We start from the raw sequence: 12,027 nt of genomic DNA on the forward strand, positions 1-12,027 counted from the left end.
ATCAAAATATTTAAATCAAACACGTAGTTCAGAATACAAAATATATTTACATTCAAATTTTATTTATAATTTAAACGGTGCGCCATTTTTCGATATGTGGATAGAAAGAATTGTTATGGTCACACTCAAGCTGATGCTGATTTCAGCCCTGATTACCTTAAAACATCTGTTCGGGCGTGCTAATTAAATCGGTAGCCGTGGGGACACTGCTATTGCAACTCAATTTGTATAGGTTCCCTTGAAATATAAGACAGCCAAAACTATGGAAGACGCTCCAGTGACCAATGAGCCAAACTCAATCGAATCGGTAAAGGAGACAGAGAAACCGCAGCAGCATCATACGCCCGAGTTTTTGCAGCGCAAAATATATTTCCTAAGTATGTGTTTTTTGCATTTGTCAGCAGCTCTTATTTATCAACTTGTTGTTTTCAGTGGATCAGCTTAAAGAAATGCACGCCGAGCTCCCAGAGTGAGTGTTAAGTTGAAATCAACTGGAAACTGTTAAATATGCCATTAAAATGTAGAACCTTGCAGACACGCATCTCCTATGATCTGCTAACGGAACTGGCGAATTGTGTATTAAACGAAAGCATCTTCGATATAGTCAAGGCGCTAATGGAACTGCAGCATGTTACAGAGAAGCATCTGATACAAATGCGGGCGCAAGTGGAAAATGAATATGAAATTGAGGTGGCCGATTGGCGTGGCAAGATCAAGGATCCGGAGGAGCTTCAGCATATACTGGGTCTTATGAATATCAAGCACACCAAGAAATTGCTGGAAACCGACAAGAAAATAATCGAAGTGCTGGATCAGAAGGCAAGCTTACACCGAAACCTTAAGCAAAACAAAACCAATTTCTTAAAATATGCATTTAGGTTTATGACCAACAATCGATGCTGCAAAAGGCCGGCGTACCTGGTTTTTATAATACACAGAATCCCAAGGAAATCAAAATACAAATGTTCCTGCTAGATTTCATCTTACGTCTGAGCCGACTTAAATACGAGCCGAGCAAGTAGCAAACAGCTTGAGCTCCATTAAACACAAGACTGCAGCCTATTCCATAAAATGGCATTGTTATTTATGGTAAAAATATGTACATATATATAAATGAAATTACTCGTAGTAAATTATTTGAAGGCACTGTAAAAGCTGTTATTGAAAGCTCAAATAAAGAGCGCACGCTTGGCTAGCTTGACAACATGCTTGAATGTTGCCGCAACACTTTTACTAGTTGCTCCCTCAATCTCTCTCTCTTTTTTACTCTCTCTCTCTCCCACTGGATGAACAGAATGTTATCAAAGTAGCCAATGCGCTTTGGCGGGCGGCTATAAAATGAGTGGAAACTTGCTTAAAGTCAACAGTTGCTCGCATTTCTTAAAGCAAAGCATTACAAAAATCAACGTAGAAACATGTCGTTGACTATCACCAAAGATGTTTCGACTGCTGAGCTCAAGGATTTGGTAAGCACTCAATTATTAAAGTGACATTAAGTGTGTGCAAACAATTCAAATTAATTTCAATTAAGTTGCCGAGTGCTTTGAACTTTTGCAAGGCCAGTACAGCAATTTTGAAGCTTCTATTGCCGCATTGTTTCGATTTTATGGTGCTCGTCTTTAAGCGACAGCTCACATTGCTGACAGAAATTTGCTTTGGCCAGCTTTAGTAGCCGACCAACTAGCAAAGCTTTAACAACTGCCAAAAATGTTTGCGCGTCTGTTTCGTAATTTTAGGGCAAGTACAATGTGATTAAATACTTAAATTCTTATTACTTGCTGCCTAAGCAAAATATTAAACTATTACACGTGTGCCATAAATCGTTTCGCGTAACTTTCGTTTTCTTTGCATTAACTATTTGCACACCAAATTGACCTTGACTGGGCTGAAGCGACGCGACGCGTTACGACGTCGCTGTCGACGTCACAGCACGGCAAACAGCTGCTCTCTTCTCTCAAACAGCTGAGCAGCGCTGAGAGTGGCGAATGAATGTCAAAGAGCAAGTCAAAATGCAAAGAGCGTGAGCACAGCTTTCAGTTGTCGGCGAAACGCAGTCGTTGCCAAAGAACTTTAAAAGGCGACGCGTTTTTTTTTTTTTTTCAAATATACTTTACACGTTTGTGCATGATGCGCTGTCTGCCAGGCTTTGGATACGGACTCACCTTTCTGTTTCTGGTGTGCTGGCTGCGTAGAGTGCATTCAACTTGTCGCCCTTAATTCATTTTTGTTGTTGTTTCTTTTCTTTCCTTTAAACAGAGCACCGTGCGCAACGAGCAAAAGGAGCTGAATCTTGCGCCAGTGCATCGCTTGAATGTCAGCTATGCGACGGCCACATTTGGCATGGGCTGCTTCTGGGGCGCCGAGTCGCTGTATGGCGCAACGCGGGGAGTCCTACGCACCACTGTGGGCTATGCCGGCGGCAGCTCCGAATTGCCAACGTACCGTAAAATGTAAGCATTGTGCAATGGGACATCAATTGGGCTAACAAAGACCATTTCTGCTCTCTACCCTTCTGCTTTGCCCCCTGCTAACGCTTATCGCCTAACTAACCGCTCAACTCTATGCAGGGGTGATCACACAGAGGTGCTGGAAATTGACTATGATCCCACGGTGATCAGCTTCAAGGAGCTGCTGGATCTGTTCTGGAACAATCACGAGTACGGCCTGACCAAGCCCATGAAGCGACAATATGCATCGCTGATACTCTACCATGACGATGAACAGAAACAGATTGCTGAGGCCTCCAAGCTGGAGGAGCAGGAGCGTCGTGTGCCCGAGGTGATTACCACGAACATTGCGCCCAAGGAGAACTTCTATGCGGCTGAGGAGTAAGTTCCCAGAATTGAATTAACCTAAGTCCAATACTAATCCTCCTCTGTGCCAACAGCTACCATCAGAAGTACAGACTGCAGGGTCACAAGGACCTGGCCGCATCTCTCAATCTCAACCAACAGCTGCTGCAGACCAGCTACGTGGCCACCAAACTGAACGGCTATCTCGCTGGCGTCGGCGGCATTGAACAGTTCAAATCGGAGGTGGAAACGCTCGGATTGACGCCCACTCAGCGCCAGTACTGCAATTACCACATTGAACAGAACGAGGGTCAGGGTCTCTACTGCTGACCCAGCTATATAGATGTTAAGCGTAAATCTTATACATAGGGGGGTACATACTACAAATAATTTTAAATCATGTCCTTGAATATCCTTTTCTGTTTTGTGTCTGACAAAATGTGTATTACTTAATCTTAGACGAATATTATGCTAATAATTAAAAATAAATGTATATTTTGTAAAATTATCTTTTAACTGCAGTCTATATATCTAAATATGATCTGATCCTTGCCCAAACTGAAGAAACAGCTGTAAATTCCAACAGAGGTATTCTCTTCAAGAATCTGGGTTTTTGTTGATATTGGCGAACAAACTGAAGTTCTCTGAGCTAATGCAGTGAAACCCTAAAGAAAACACAAATAAAGTTCGAAAACAAAGTTATATTTAAAAAGTCATACGGGATCCGGTTTAATTTAAAGCTTAACATGCAGCTCTTGCAAGTGCATTTATCAATTATATACATATTCAAATATATATGTATATAGCTATATATATAAGGACATGTGCAGAAGCATGTGTGCTTAACTGGAAGTTGAATGAATGCAATCTAATACACGTTCTGTTATCTTGAGCCTAGATCTAATCGTAAATGATTTGATGGAAAAACGCTTTTTCATGGATCTATATACTTATTAGACATTCCACTTACAAATGGGCTATTCATGGTCATAAATTTGAACCGAATGACTGGCAAATTGTGTTCAATTAAAAAAAAATATATCACAAGGAAATTAGATTAGATGACATGATTAGATGAAAGTTTAAGCCATGATATAAGACTTAGTCATGTTTGGGAATTTAGAGCCAAAAAACAGAATTTAAAACAAATATATATCAGAAAGAAAAGCCAAACCTTAAGAGGCAATTATATATATAGATGATAAGATTTGAGTAACTTACAGATTGAGTCAGTTTTGAAATTTTGAAAACATGTCCAGTTTATATGGAAACTATATCTATGGAGGTCATCTATACCTATATCACAAGACCTATAGCTGTATCAAAAGTTATAAAGGCCAAAGCTTAGACTAGTATATATGCTTCGATTAGATTTAGGTTTAAGCTATGATATAAACTTAATAATATACGTACTTAGTCATATTTGAGAAACTAAGCCCCCTAAAACATGTCTAGGTAATATCTATAGAGGTCAGCCATAACTGAAATCTAAAAAGTTCATCAAACATGAAACTACACACATATAATTTAACACACGCCGTCACTCGCAGCACACCCCCCCCCCCTGCCATTCCCCTTCGAGCCAACGTAAAGTGCTTATACATGTTTTTAGTTGGAGCGCTCTCACCAGAGGCCCCGGCTTTCCCTCCTCTCCGGCTCTCTCTGTATATGGTGCCGTCTGGTGCTCCAACCGGCCGCGTGTCTCATTGATGATAAAGTCGCAGCGAAACTTTGAAATGCTTTTTTGTTTACAACAAATGCACGATTTAAAATGTATTTCTTTAATTGATTTGCACCTCAAAATGGCCAGCGATTCGCTTGAAATTTGGCCAATCGTTAGCTCGAGATGGAAAGTATCTGATTTTTCAAGAATCAACAAAATCGGAGCTGGCATTTCCGAGCTATAGACTTTTGCGATTTGCGCCTCTTGCGGCAAAGCGATTCCCGTCAATTTTGGCAGTCTTATAGCCAATACTCCCGGGCAGCTTTCCGCCAAATTTCAGCCAAATCCCGCCAAGCGTTAGCCTCCAGCGATTTTTCCAAATTCCAGCGTTATAAGCTTCATCCGGTTTCCTCGCGCTCACGTTCTTGGCACTTCATCGAAACGCGGCACGAGATAAATGCTTTAGTGTGTAATAGTTGTTGTTGGCGGGAACTGCTCTGGGCGGGGTTGGGCGGTTCGGAGATTGGGGCATGGCAATGACTGGGGCAGACGGCCCTAGGGAATTGCATGACATTTTACAAGTCATGCCGCTTCAAAAAACGGGGTCAACGGGGTTTGGAATTGCGGCTGCAATCGAAATGATTTGCATAAAGTTCTATTAATTGCGTGACAAAAAAATATATATATACAAAATAGTACAAATTTTTATATAATATTCAAAACATAACGGAATCGGTTCATAAATCAATTGTGTTGATTAAATGAAACTTTTTAAAGACAGTTGTGAAAGTCATGCAGCTGATAAATATTAAGTATATACACCAAAAAAATACCTGATGCAGTGAACTAATCCAAGGATTGGCCAAAAATAAAGCCGCAAGATAATGTGCCTTTAGATAAGCCAACACTTCAAAGGCTTTTCTCATATTTGACTCTCTCACTCGCTAATCCTGTCATAAAATTATATACCTTACCTCAAATTTCGAAATTATCTTGAAGGTTAAGGAAAGACACTTGAAAAATGGCAATGCCAAAAGGCAATGCTTTTTTGCTAATAACTCTTATCAAAGCATATCAAGGTTAGATGAATTTACTGCTGATAATAGAAGAGAACAATGCCCTAAGCAATTGACGTGAGATCGTTCCACGTTTCAATTACTTTCAATTGAGCCAAATAACTGAATTATTAATATTATTATTCTTTCTATAAGTAGAAGAACTATAAACCAAACTTTCTTCAGTCGAGGCCTTCAGCTAAGACAATAACCTTAAGCTTGATATGTTATATGTTAAAATCACTTCAAACATATTTTGTAAATTGTATTGAATGATATAATACCAAGTACCCAATTTCTTGCAGTGTAAAGCATATATATTATATAACTTCATTCCATGGGAAAGCTTATGTCTAAATTTCTATGATCTTGTAGCAAGTATTCTCCGATTTCTCCCAGTGCAGAACATTCAAATTCAGCTCAACAAAAGTTCTCTAGCAAAAGCCGAAGCTTGACATGATATCTATATAAATATCACTTCAATATCACTTCAAACGTATTTTCCATATAGTCAACGTTTCTTAAGCTTTTGAATTTCTTCAGCAAAAGTCGCTTTGAAAGCTTCCCAGATGCTTGCCCGCTTTCTCTCAGTGCAAATCGACAACAGCAAAAGCTTCTCTCGCAGCTTTCAGTACTAATTGTTGTTTAAAAGGTTTTTGTATTAACTAATTAAATCACCATTGCATACTTAGAACAACTTATAAAAAACGACTTAAAAATAAAGCATAAGGCACGGAAGCACTGCATTCGATTGCAAAATCGATCGATCGTTATCGATCACAAGATCGATCAAATTCTCATTGTGAGGCGTCGCATCGGCTTCCTCTGCTCGACCTCGCAGCGCTGACGGCGCAGTCGCAGCAGCTCATCCGCCTGTCGCTCCTTGCGCAGCTCCTGACTTCTCGGGGATAAATCTGGCTTTGCTGCGGGCAACGGCAGGCGGCGGCAGATGACGAACTCTTCCTGCTCCTTGGCGAACAAGTTCTGCTTGCGTATGCGAACCAGACGTTTGGGCGTGGCTATCAATGGCTCCTCAAGCTCTACGGTGTCCACCTGCTCCTCTGCGCTTGCGTCCAGCAACAGCTCCTTGAACATATCGTCGATGGCTGTGTAATATAACGTGGCATTGGAGGCGGACATGGCTCAAAAGGACCTGACGCTACGCGGGCTAAAACTGAACTGTGATTGACGCGAGACGAGGCCACTTTCCACTTTTCAACCGGCCATTTTCAACCCTCGATTTTCTCGACTACCTGACCCGACCCGATCGCATCCAACAAAGGAATACGGGAAAAATGTTTATAACAGCTGCTAACAGATGAGGGTTCGCCAGCGGGAGGTCGATCTCTCGCTCTCTCTCTCTTTCTCTCTCTCTCTGTTGCTTGGCTCTCTCTTTTCATTCCCGGTAAAAATATACCAAAAAATTGTGATATTTCCTATGAATCATATAACGCCCATTGCGTTATCGGCCAAACCCAGAACCCAGCCAAAAACCCCTCTAAATGGGCCATACCAACTATTTGGGCACAATCGACCAGATAAGACAAAACCAATTATATGGGAATCCGGCTCAACGATACGCGATTAGATTATGGACACACAGCTCAAAATTTGTAGGGTGTAGTTATTTCGTTTTTTTTATTATTATTATTTTATTCGTTGACTATTATAACTTATATTATAAATTCTTTTGAGCGTCGCATTACTCTAGACCTCCTTGTTGAAGTAATCGCGTATACTTCTCTTGACAATTGGCAGCATTTTCTCCACCTGTTTCTGTGCATCGTTGTTGTTGTCCTTGTGGTAGTAGACGGTGAAGTAGACGATCAAACCGATAATTACCAAGAGAACTATGAAAGAGCATATAATGCTCATGACCATTTTGCAGGCGCATTGACAGCAACTAAAAATGAATTAAAGAGCGAGAAATTAATAATACGAACTAAATTTAGTGATTCAAGCTGGAATGATTGGCTTTGAGGTAGCTCAATTAATGATATACTCGAATAACTAGCTTTGTTTAATGATTAATCAAAGAGTTTTGTTTAGTTTAGCTAATAAATCAGTGTGCAAAATATTCATGGAAATTTACGCCGAACACAGTGCAAAACTCTCGAGGAAAAACTCAGGTGTGCCATAAATCAATTAGAACTGAAAATCCAATAAATAAAACAAGTGCATGTTTATAGCACGAATTAGCTGATAATAGCTCTATACGCTCTTTCCCAAACTATCTCGAAAAAAACCCCCATTTAGCATGCCTCCTTCAATAGACACATATATATATTCTTAAGATTTTCCACCTATATCATTCCGAGGCTGAGTCACGACGGGTTGTGGCACTTCAAGACTTACCAGCAAACCACTTTGCCCGGGCATTTTAGGCACTCCCAACAAGCGTTGCACATTTTAATTAGTGTTTCGTTCACGTATATGCCTCAATAAACAAAATATATATAGTATATAGCCTTTGCGGAATAATTTGTAAACGTTCCGTCTGTTCGCAAAACAAAATAACAACTGAAATAATCGTTGCTCACAAACCAAATTGTAGCATTCAGTTGTGAAAAGCTTTAATCATACCGTGGCGCGGTAAAAAAAAAAAAATAATAATAATAATAGTCTGATAACATGACATCGGTAATCAACGCTCCACCTGGGTGACAAAAAAAAAGCTTACTGACGAACCGATACACGGTTTTCCATAGGTTGACCGAACTCAATACAGCGTCATGTTCGTCATATTTAGTCGGGTTGCATTGTTTAGGACAGCATCAAATTCCAGGGACTTCTCCATTGTAGTAGCACCTGATTTCATGTACTCCGAAACGCCGAAGATGACCAAGCTGCCGGTTAGGCCGAAGGCAACCAGGATCCAAACGACGCGACTTACAGCCAGCACAAAAAGTAGCTCCACAAAACTGAAAATGAAAATATATATATAGATTTAGCTCGAACAAAATGATATATAAAACCTGGTGCTGTCCTACCCAAAAAACAAGTAGCCAATTCCTCGAATCGCCAGAAACGAAAATTCAAAGAGGCAACGGCGTAGGCACATTGCAGCCTTTTGGTAGTAAGTCCTTAGAAAACCACTTACAAAAATACTATTAATTTATGATCTACATAACTGAAATGAAAATCGGATTAATATAGCACAGATAGATTTGATAAAAGTTCACTTTTAAAAATATCGTGACAAATTGCTTTTGGCCATTTGAGATAATACTAACATAATAATACAATACATCTATATAAATATCATTTGGGGATTTACAAAAGTACAGGAAACTATTATCAACAATTGTGTAAATAAAGAACACATCTGGCTTAGTTTTTGGTAAAAGCTAAAGAAACAATTCAAATTATTGTAGATTAGATAATGGCACATGAATGGTGCGTTTAAATCAGGTATGGTAAGTCATAAAAATAATGATTAGGTCAAGAAATAGAAGAAAATGTTGGGGATGTCATTCCATTGATCGATCAGTTCCTCAAATTATGGTCTTGCAATAAACGCTATTAATAAAATAATACAAATATCATGAATTTGTTTTATAACATGAGTTAATAGCAATTTTGACAGAACTTATTTTATGCATTTAAGCGTTTTGTTCTTATCAGATAACATTAAATAAAGCTTACATGCACTATCAGTACGCATTATATATGTATATATGCATGCGTGTGTGTGTGCATGCATGCACGTGTGTGCATGTATGTATTTATGTATGTGTGCATGGTTTGCTCTATATTACAAAAATACATATGTGGATGAAAATATGTTTGTGCATATGTATGTATGTGCGTATATATGTGTGTATGTATGTCTGTATGTATGTCCGTATGTATATATGTACATATGTGTATATGTCTGTATGTATATGTATTCAATTATCCAAATGAAAATCAAGCTGCGCTGCAAATTTGAAAATGAACGTAATTTTAATGAAGCTCTCCTCCTCGATTCTCAAAAATTCAAGTAGGGCTTGAAGAATTTCTTGTCTGACCAGTCAGTGAAGTGTTACATACAAGTGTCGTGTTTATCTAATAAAGTTAATTGTGTGTGTGTGGACTCATGTGCGTATGTATGTATGTGCATGTGTATGTATGTATGTATGTATGTATATATGTATGTATGTACATATGTATGTATGTATGTGTGTTTATATGTAAGTATGTAACATACATACATACATACATTATTTGTATGTATGTTTGTATGTAAGTATGTATGTATGTTTGTATGTATGCATGTATGTATGTATGAATATATGTTTGCTTATGTATGTTTGCCCATATATGATATGTATGTATGTATGTATATTTACATATCTATATGCATACGTATGTACATGCGTATATCTATATTTACGTGTACCATACTTTCTGCTGCGCTGCAATTTACAATGCAATTCTCATGTGTTCAAAATTCACAGGTTTTTACTTAATTAATACCTCTGGTCTTGCTCTTACTCAAGTTTACTCTCGTCCCGTCTCTTGCTTTCTCTTTCTCTCTCTCTCTCTCTCTCTCTCTCTCTTGCTTTAACTCTAATCCGCTCCCTACTTTTTGTGTTCGTTTTTTAAGTGTATGTATATATATAAAACTGTCTTCATCCTTTTAATATGGTTATAGAATAATAATAATATTTATATTATATTATAAGACTATCTGTTAAGGCAGTTCCCGTGCACGGGCTATCTATGATATTTGTCAATAATGATAACAACCATTTATGTGAGTCATTGCACAACAAAAAAGTTCACGTATCCGTAAATACGTTAACAGCAATATTGTTTAACAATATTTGAGGCATCGATGATTTAATACCCTAAAGATACAATCGTGCTACCTTTATAAAATATAAAAGTTATAAAAGAAATTGATCCAGCTTTATAAATCCGCTAAGTTATTGACTTTAAAGTTTCATCAAGTTTCTTATGGCGATATAGTTGTTTTATCTTGAGCAATGACACTTTTATAAAGTCTGTAACGAAAATAAGTATTTATAATAGATTCCCAATGCATGAGTACTAACCATAAGTCTCATACCTTACGGAATATATCAGCTGAGACGGATATATTCCTATTACATATTACATATTTCGTCAAAGAACGAAACTTCTTTTTTTTGGGCACTTGTTGAATGCAGGTTGCCGGTTTATTTAATTTGTCGGCTGACACACGATATCCCAAATGCTGAGATAGACACATTTGACGAATGTGTTTAACTGCCTTGACTTGGCCAATTTCCATTTACAACGTAAGCAGTTGTTGTTTTGGGGGCCGCCTTAGCTGAGTTCCAGTTGCAGTCCGCTCGCTTAACGATGGACACACAAACGCGGCTCCGTGTCTACGCTGTGCTCTTAATCTCTCTCCTTGAAACGGGACCCTGTGCAGGCTGGTCGCTGTCTCAGGCGGGTCTCAACAACTCCAGTTACAACGTGCGTCACTTGTCCACACACTTTTCGCGGGTGTTTCTCAGCATAAGCGTGGAGCATAATGACTTTCCCACACTGATTGAAGCACAGTGGCCCGTTTCCTATTTGCCCATGCGCACGATCATCTTTCCCAACAGCGAAGTCCATGCAAATAGAGCCGAGCTCAAGATGGACTGCACGCGTCTGCAGCAGGCACATTGGTCACAAGTGGATAGCCTGAGCCGTCTGTGGGTCATGGATGTGGGCTGGCCAGACAATGAGTGTGCGCCCAAGCTGCTGGTCTTTGATTTGATACGGAACAATGCTGAGCTGCTGCGCATCGACTGTGGTCAGCACATTGACGCCAATGCCACGCAGAGCCTGGTGGTACATCTGGGCCCCAAGCCAAGTAGCTGCGAGCTGGAGCGCCACATTTTCTTTATATTGGATGGCCAGCCGCATATCTTGGCATATGATATACTAGAACAAACCTGGCATCGTCGTGAGCTAAAAAGCAAAAAATATGAAAGCATGAGTCAGGCGTTTGCCATCAAGCCAATTGACTTTACATTTGGCGTGCAGGGCGAACTGATTGTCTCGGATCAAGATGGTGCACTTTACAGTTCCATTAAGAGGCTGCAATTAATGGGCTCCACACAAGCCTCCCTCTCGTCCTCCTCCTCATCATCGTCAGATACGCTGCACATACAGCTCACACGACTGGGCAGTTTGTTGGGCCCCAGTCGCAGCATGATAATGGATTACTTCGGAGCGCTGTTCTATGTGATGCCCAAATTTGGCGCAGTTGTGCGTTGCGCGCAGCTGGCAAATTTAACCGCCGAGGGTAATGAGATTATTTATTTAACTTCTAAGAATATACAGCAAATATTCTTCGGAGTAGAGGGCGCCGTTTGGGTGCTCAGCGATCGTGTGCTTAAACCGCAAGACATTTGCTATCCGGGCCTATGAAATCAAAATGTGCAGAAAACAAGATGGAACCAAAACTAACGGCACTTGCTCAGCTGTTTAGTGTGGGTGAACGTGGAAATTATCGATTAGTGGCGCGCCAAACAATAAACATCGATAAGAGAAAAAC

At 39.6% G+C, this 12,027-nt stretch overlaps 5 protein-coding genes across 11 annotated transcripts; 3 read left to right on the forward strand and 2 right to left on the reverse strand.

The window, feature by feature from the left end:
- The first annotated feature begins 31 nt into the window (after positions 1 to 31).
- On the forward strand, positions 32 to 1,213 carry LOC115770073 (gonadal protein gdl). Of its 2 annotated transcripts, XM_030715178.1 has the most exons (4): positions 32 to 377; positions 433 to 469; positions 525 to 819; positions 879 to 1,210. In XM_030715178.1, the coding sequence occupies exons 1-4, from the start codon at positions 263 to 265 to the stop codon at positions 1,020 to 1,022; spliced, it is 591 nt and encodes a 196-aa protein (XP_030571038.1). In that variant the 5' UTR covers positions 32 to 262; the 3' UTR covers positions 1,023 to 1,210. The 2 variants fall into 2 exon arrangements, with proteins under 2 accessions (XP_030571038.1, XP_030571047.1); XM_030715187.1 differs by lacking the exon at positions 32 to 377 and having other exon boundaries at positions 435 to 469; positions 535 to 819; positions 879 to 1,213.
- A 154-nt stretch (positions 1,214 to 1,367) lies between these two features.
- Positions 1,368 to 3,274, forward strand: LOC115770037 (peptide methionine sulfoxide reductase). 6 transcript variants are annotated; one of them, XM_030715134.1, is made up of 4 exons: positions 1,368 to 1,466; positions 2,257 to 2,438; positions 2,568 to 2,828; positions 2,888 to 3,273. In XM_030715134.1, exons 1-4 carry the CDS (start codon positions 1,416 to 1,418, stop codon positions 3,120 to 3,122), a joined length of 729 nt encoding a protein of 242 aa, XP_030570994.1. In that variant the 5' UTR covers positions 1,368 to 1,415; the 3' UTR covers positions 3,123 to 3,273. The 6 variants fall into 6 exon arrangements, with proteins under 6 accessions (XP_030570994.1, XP_030570987.1, XP_030571013.1 ...); XM_030715127.1 differs by having other exon boundaries at positions 1,369 to 1,466; positions 2,257 to 2,450; positions 2,888 to 3,272; XM_030715153.1 differs by lacking the exon at positions 1,368 to 1,466 and adding an exon at positions 1,693 to 1,737 and having other exon boundaries at positions 2,888 to 3,274.
- Positions 3,275 to 6,299: 3,025 nt separating this feature from the next.
- LOC115768596 lies at positions 6,300 to 6,650 on the reverse strand. Its single transcript, XM_030713250.1, has one exon. It carries the CDS (start codon positions 6,648 to 6,650, stop codon positions 6,300 to 6,302), a length of 351 nt encoding a protein of 116 aa, XP_030569110.1.
- A 489-nt stretch (positions 6,651 to 7,139) lies between these two features.
- On the reverse strand, positions 7,140 to 8,022 carry LOC115767024 (protein midgut expression 1). Its single transcript, XM_030711152.1, has 2 exons — positions 7,866 to 8,022; positions 7,140 to 7,413 (listed from the first exon to the last, which is right to left on the reverse strand). The coding sequence occupies exons 1-2, from the start codon at positions 7,916 to 7,918 to the stop codon at positions 7,218 to 7,220; spliced, it is 249 nt and encodes an 82-aa protein (XP_030567012.1). The 5' UTR covers positions 7,919 to 8,022; the 3' UTR covers positions 7,140 to 7,217.
- A 2,548-nt stretch (positions 8,023 to 10,570) lies between these two features.
- On the forward strand, positions 10,571 to 11,969 carry LOC115769824. Its single transcript, XM_030714799.1, has one exon. The coding sequence runs from the start codon at positions 10,839 to 10,841 to the stop codon at positions 11,898 to 11,900; it is 1,062 nt and encodes a 353-aa protein (XP_030570659.1). The 5' UTR covers positions 10,571 to 10,838; the 3' UTR covers positions 11,901 to 11,969.
- Positions 11,970 to 12,027: the final 58 nt, after the last annotated feature.

This window comes from Drosophila novamexicana, unplaced genomic scaffold (genome assembly GCF_003285875.2).
Source record: "Drosophila novamexicana strain 15010-1031.04,08,12 unplaced genomic scaffold, DnovRS2.1 tig00000009-arrow-pilon, whole genome shotgun sequence".
NCBI classification, from domain to species: Eukaryota; Metazoa; Arthropoda; class Insecta; order Diptera; family Drosophilidae; genus Drosophila; species Drosophila novamexicana.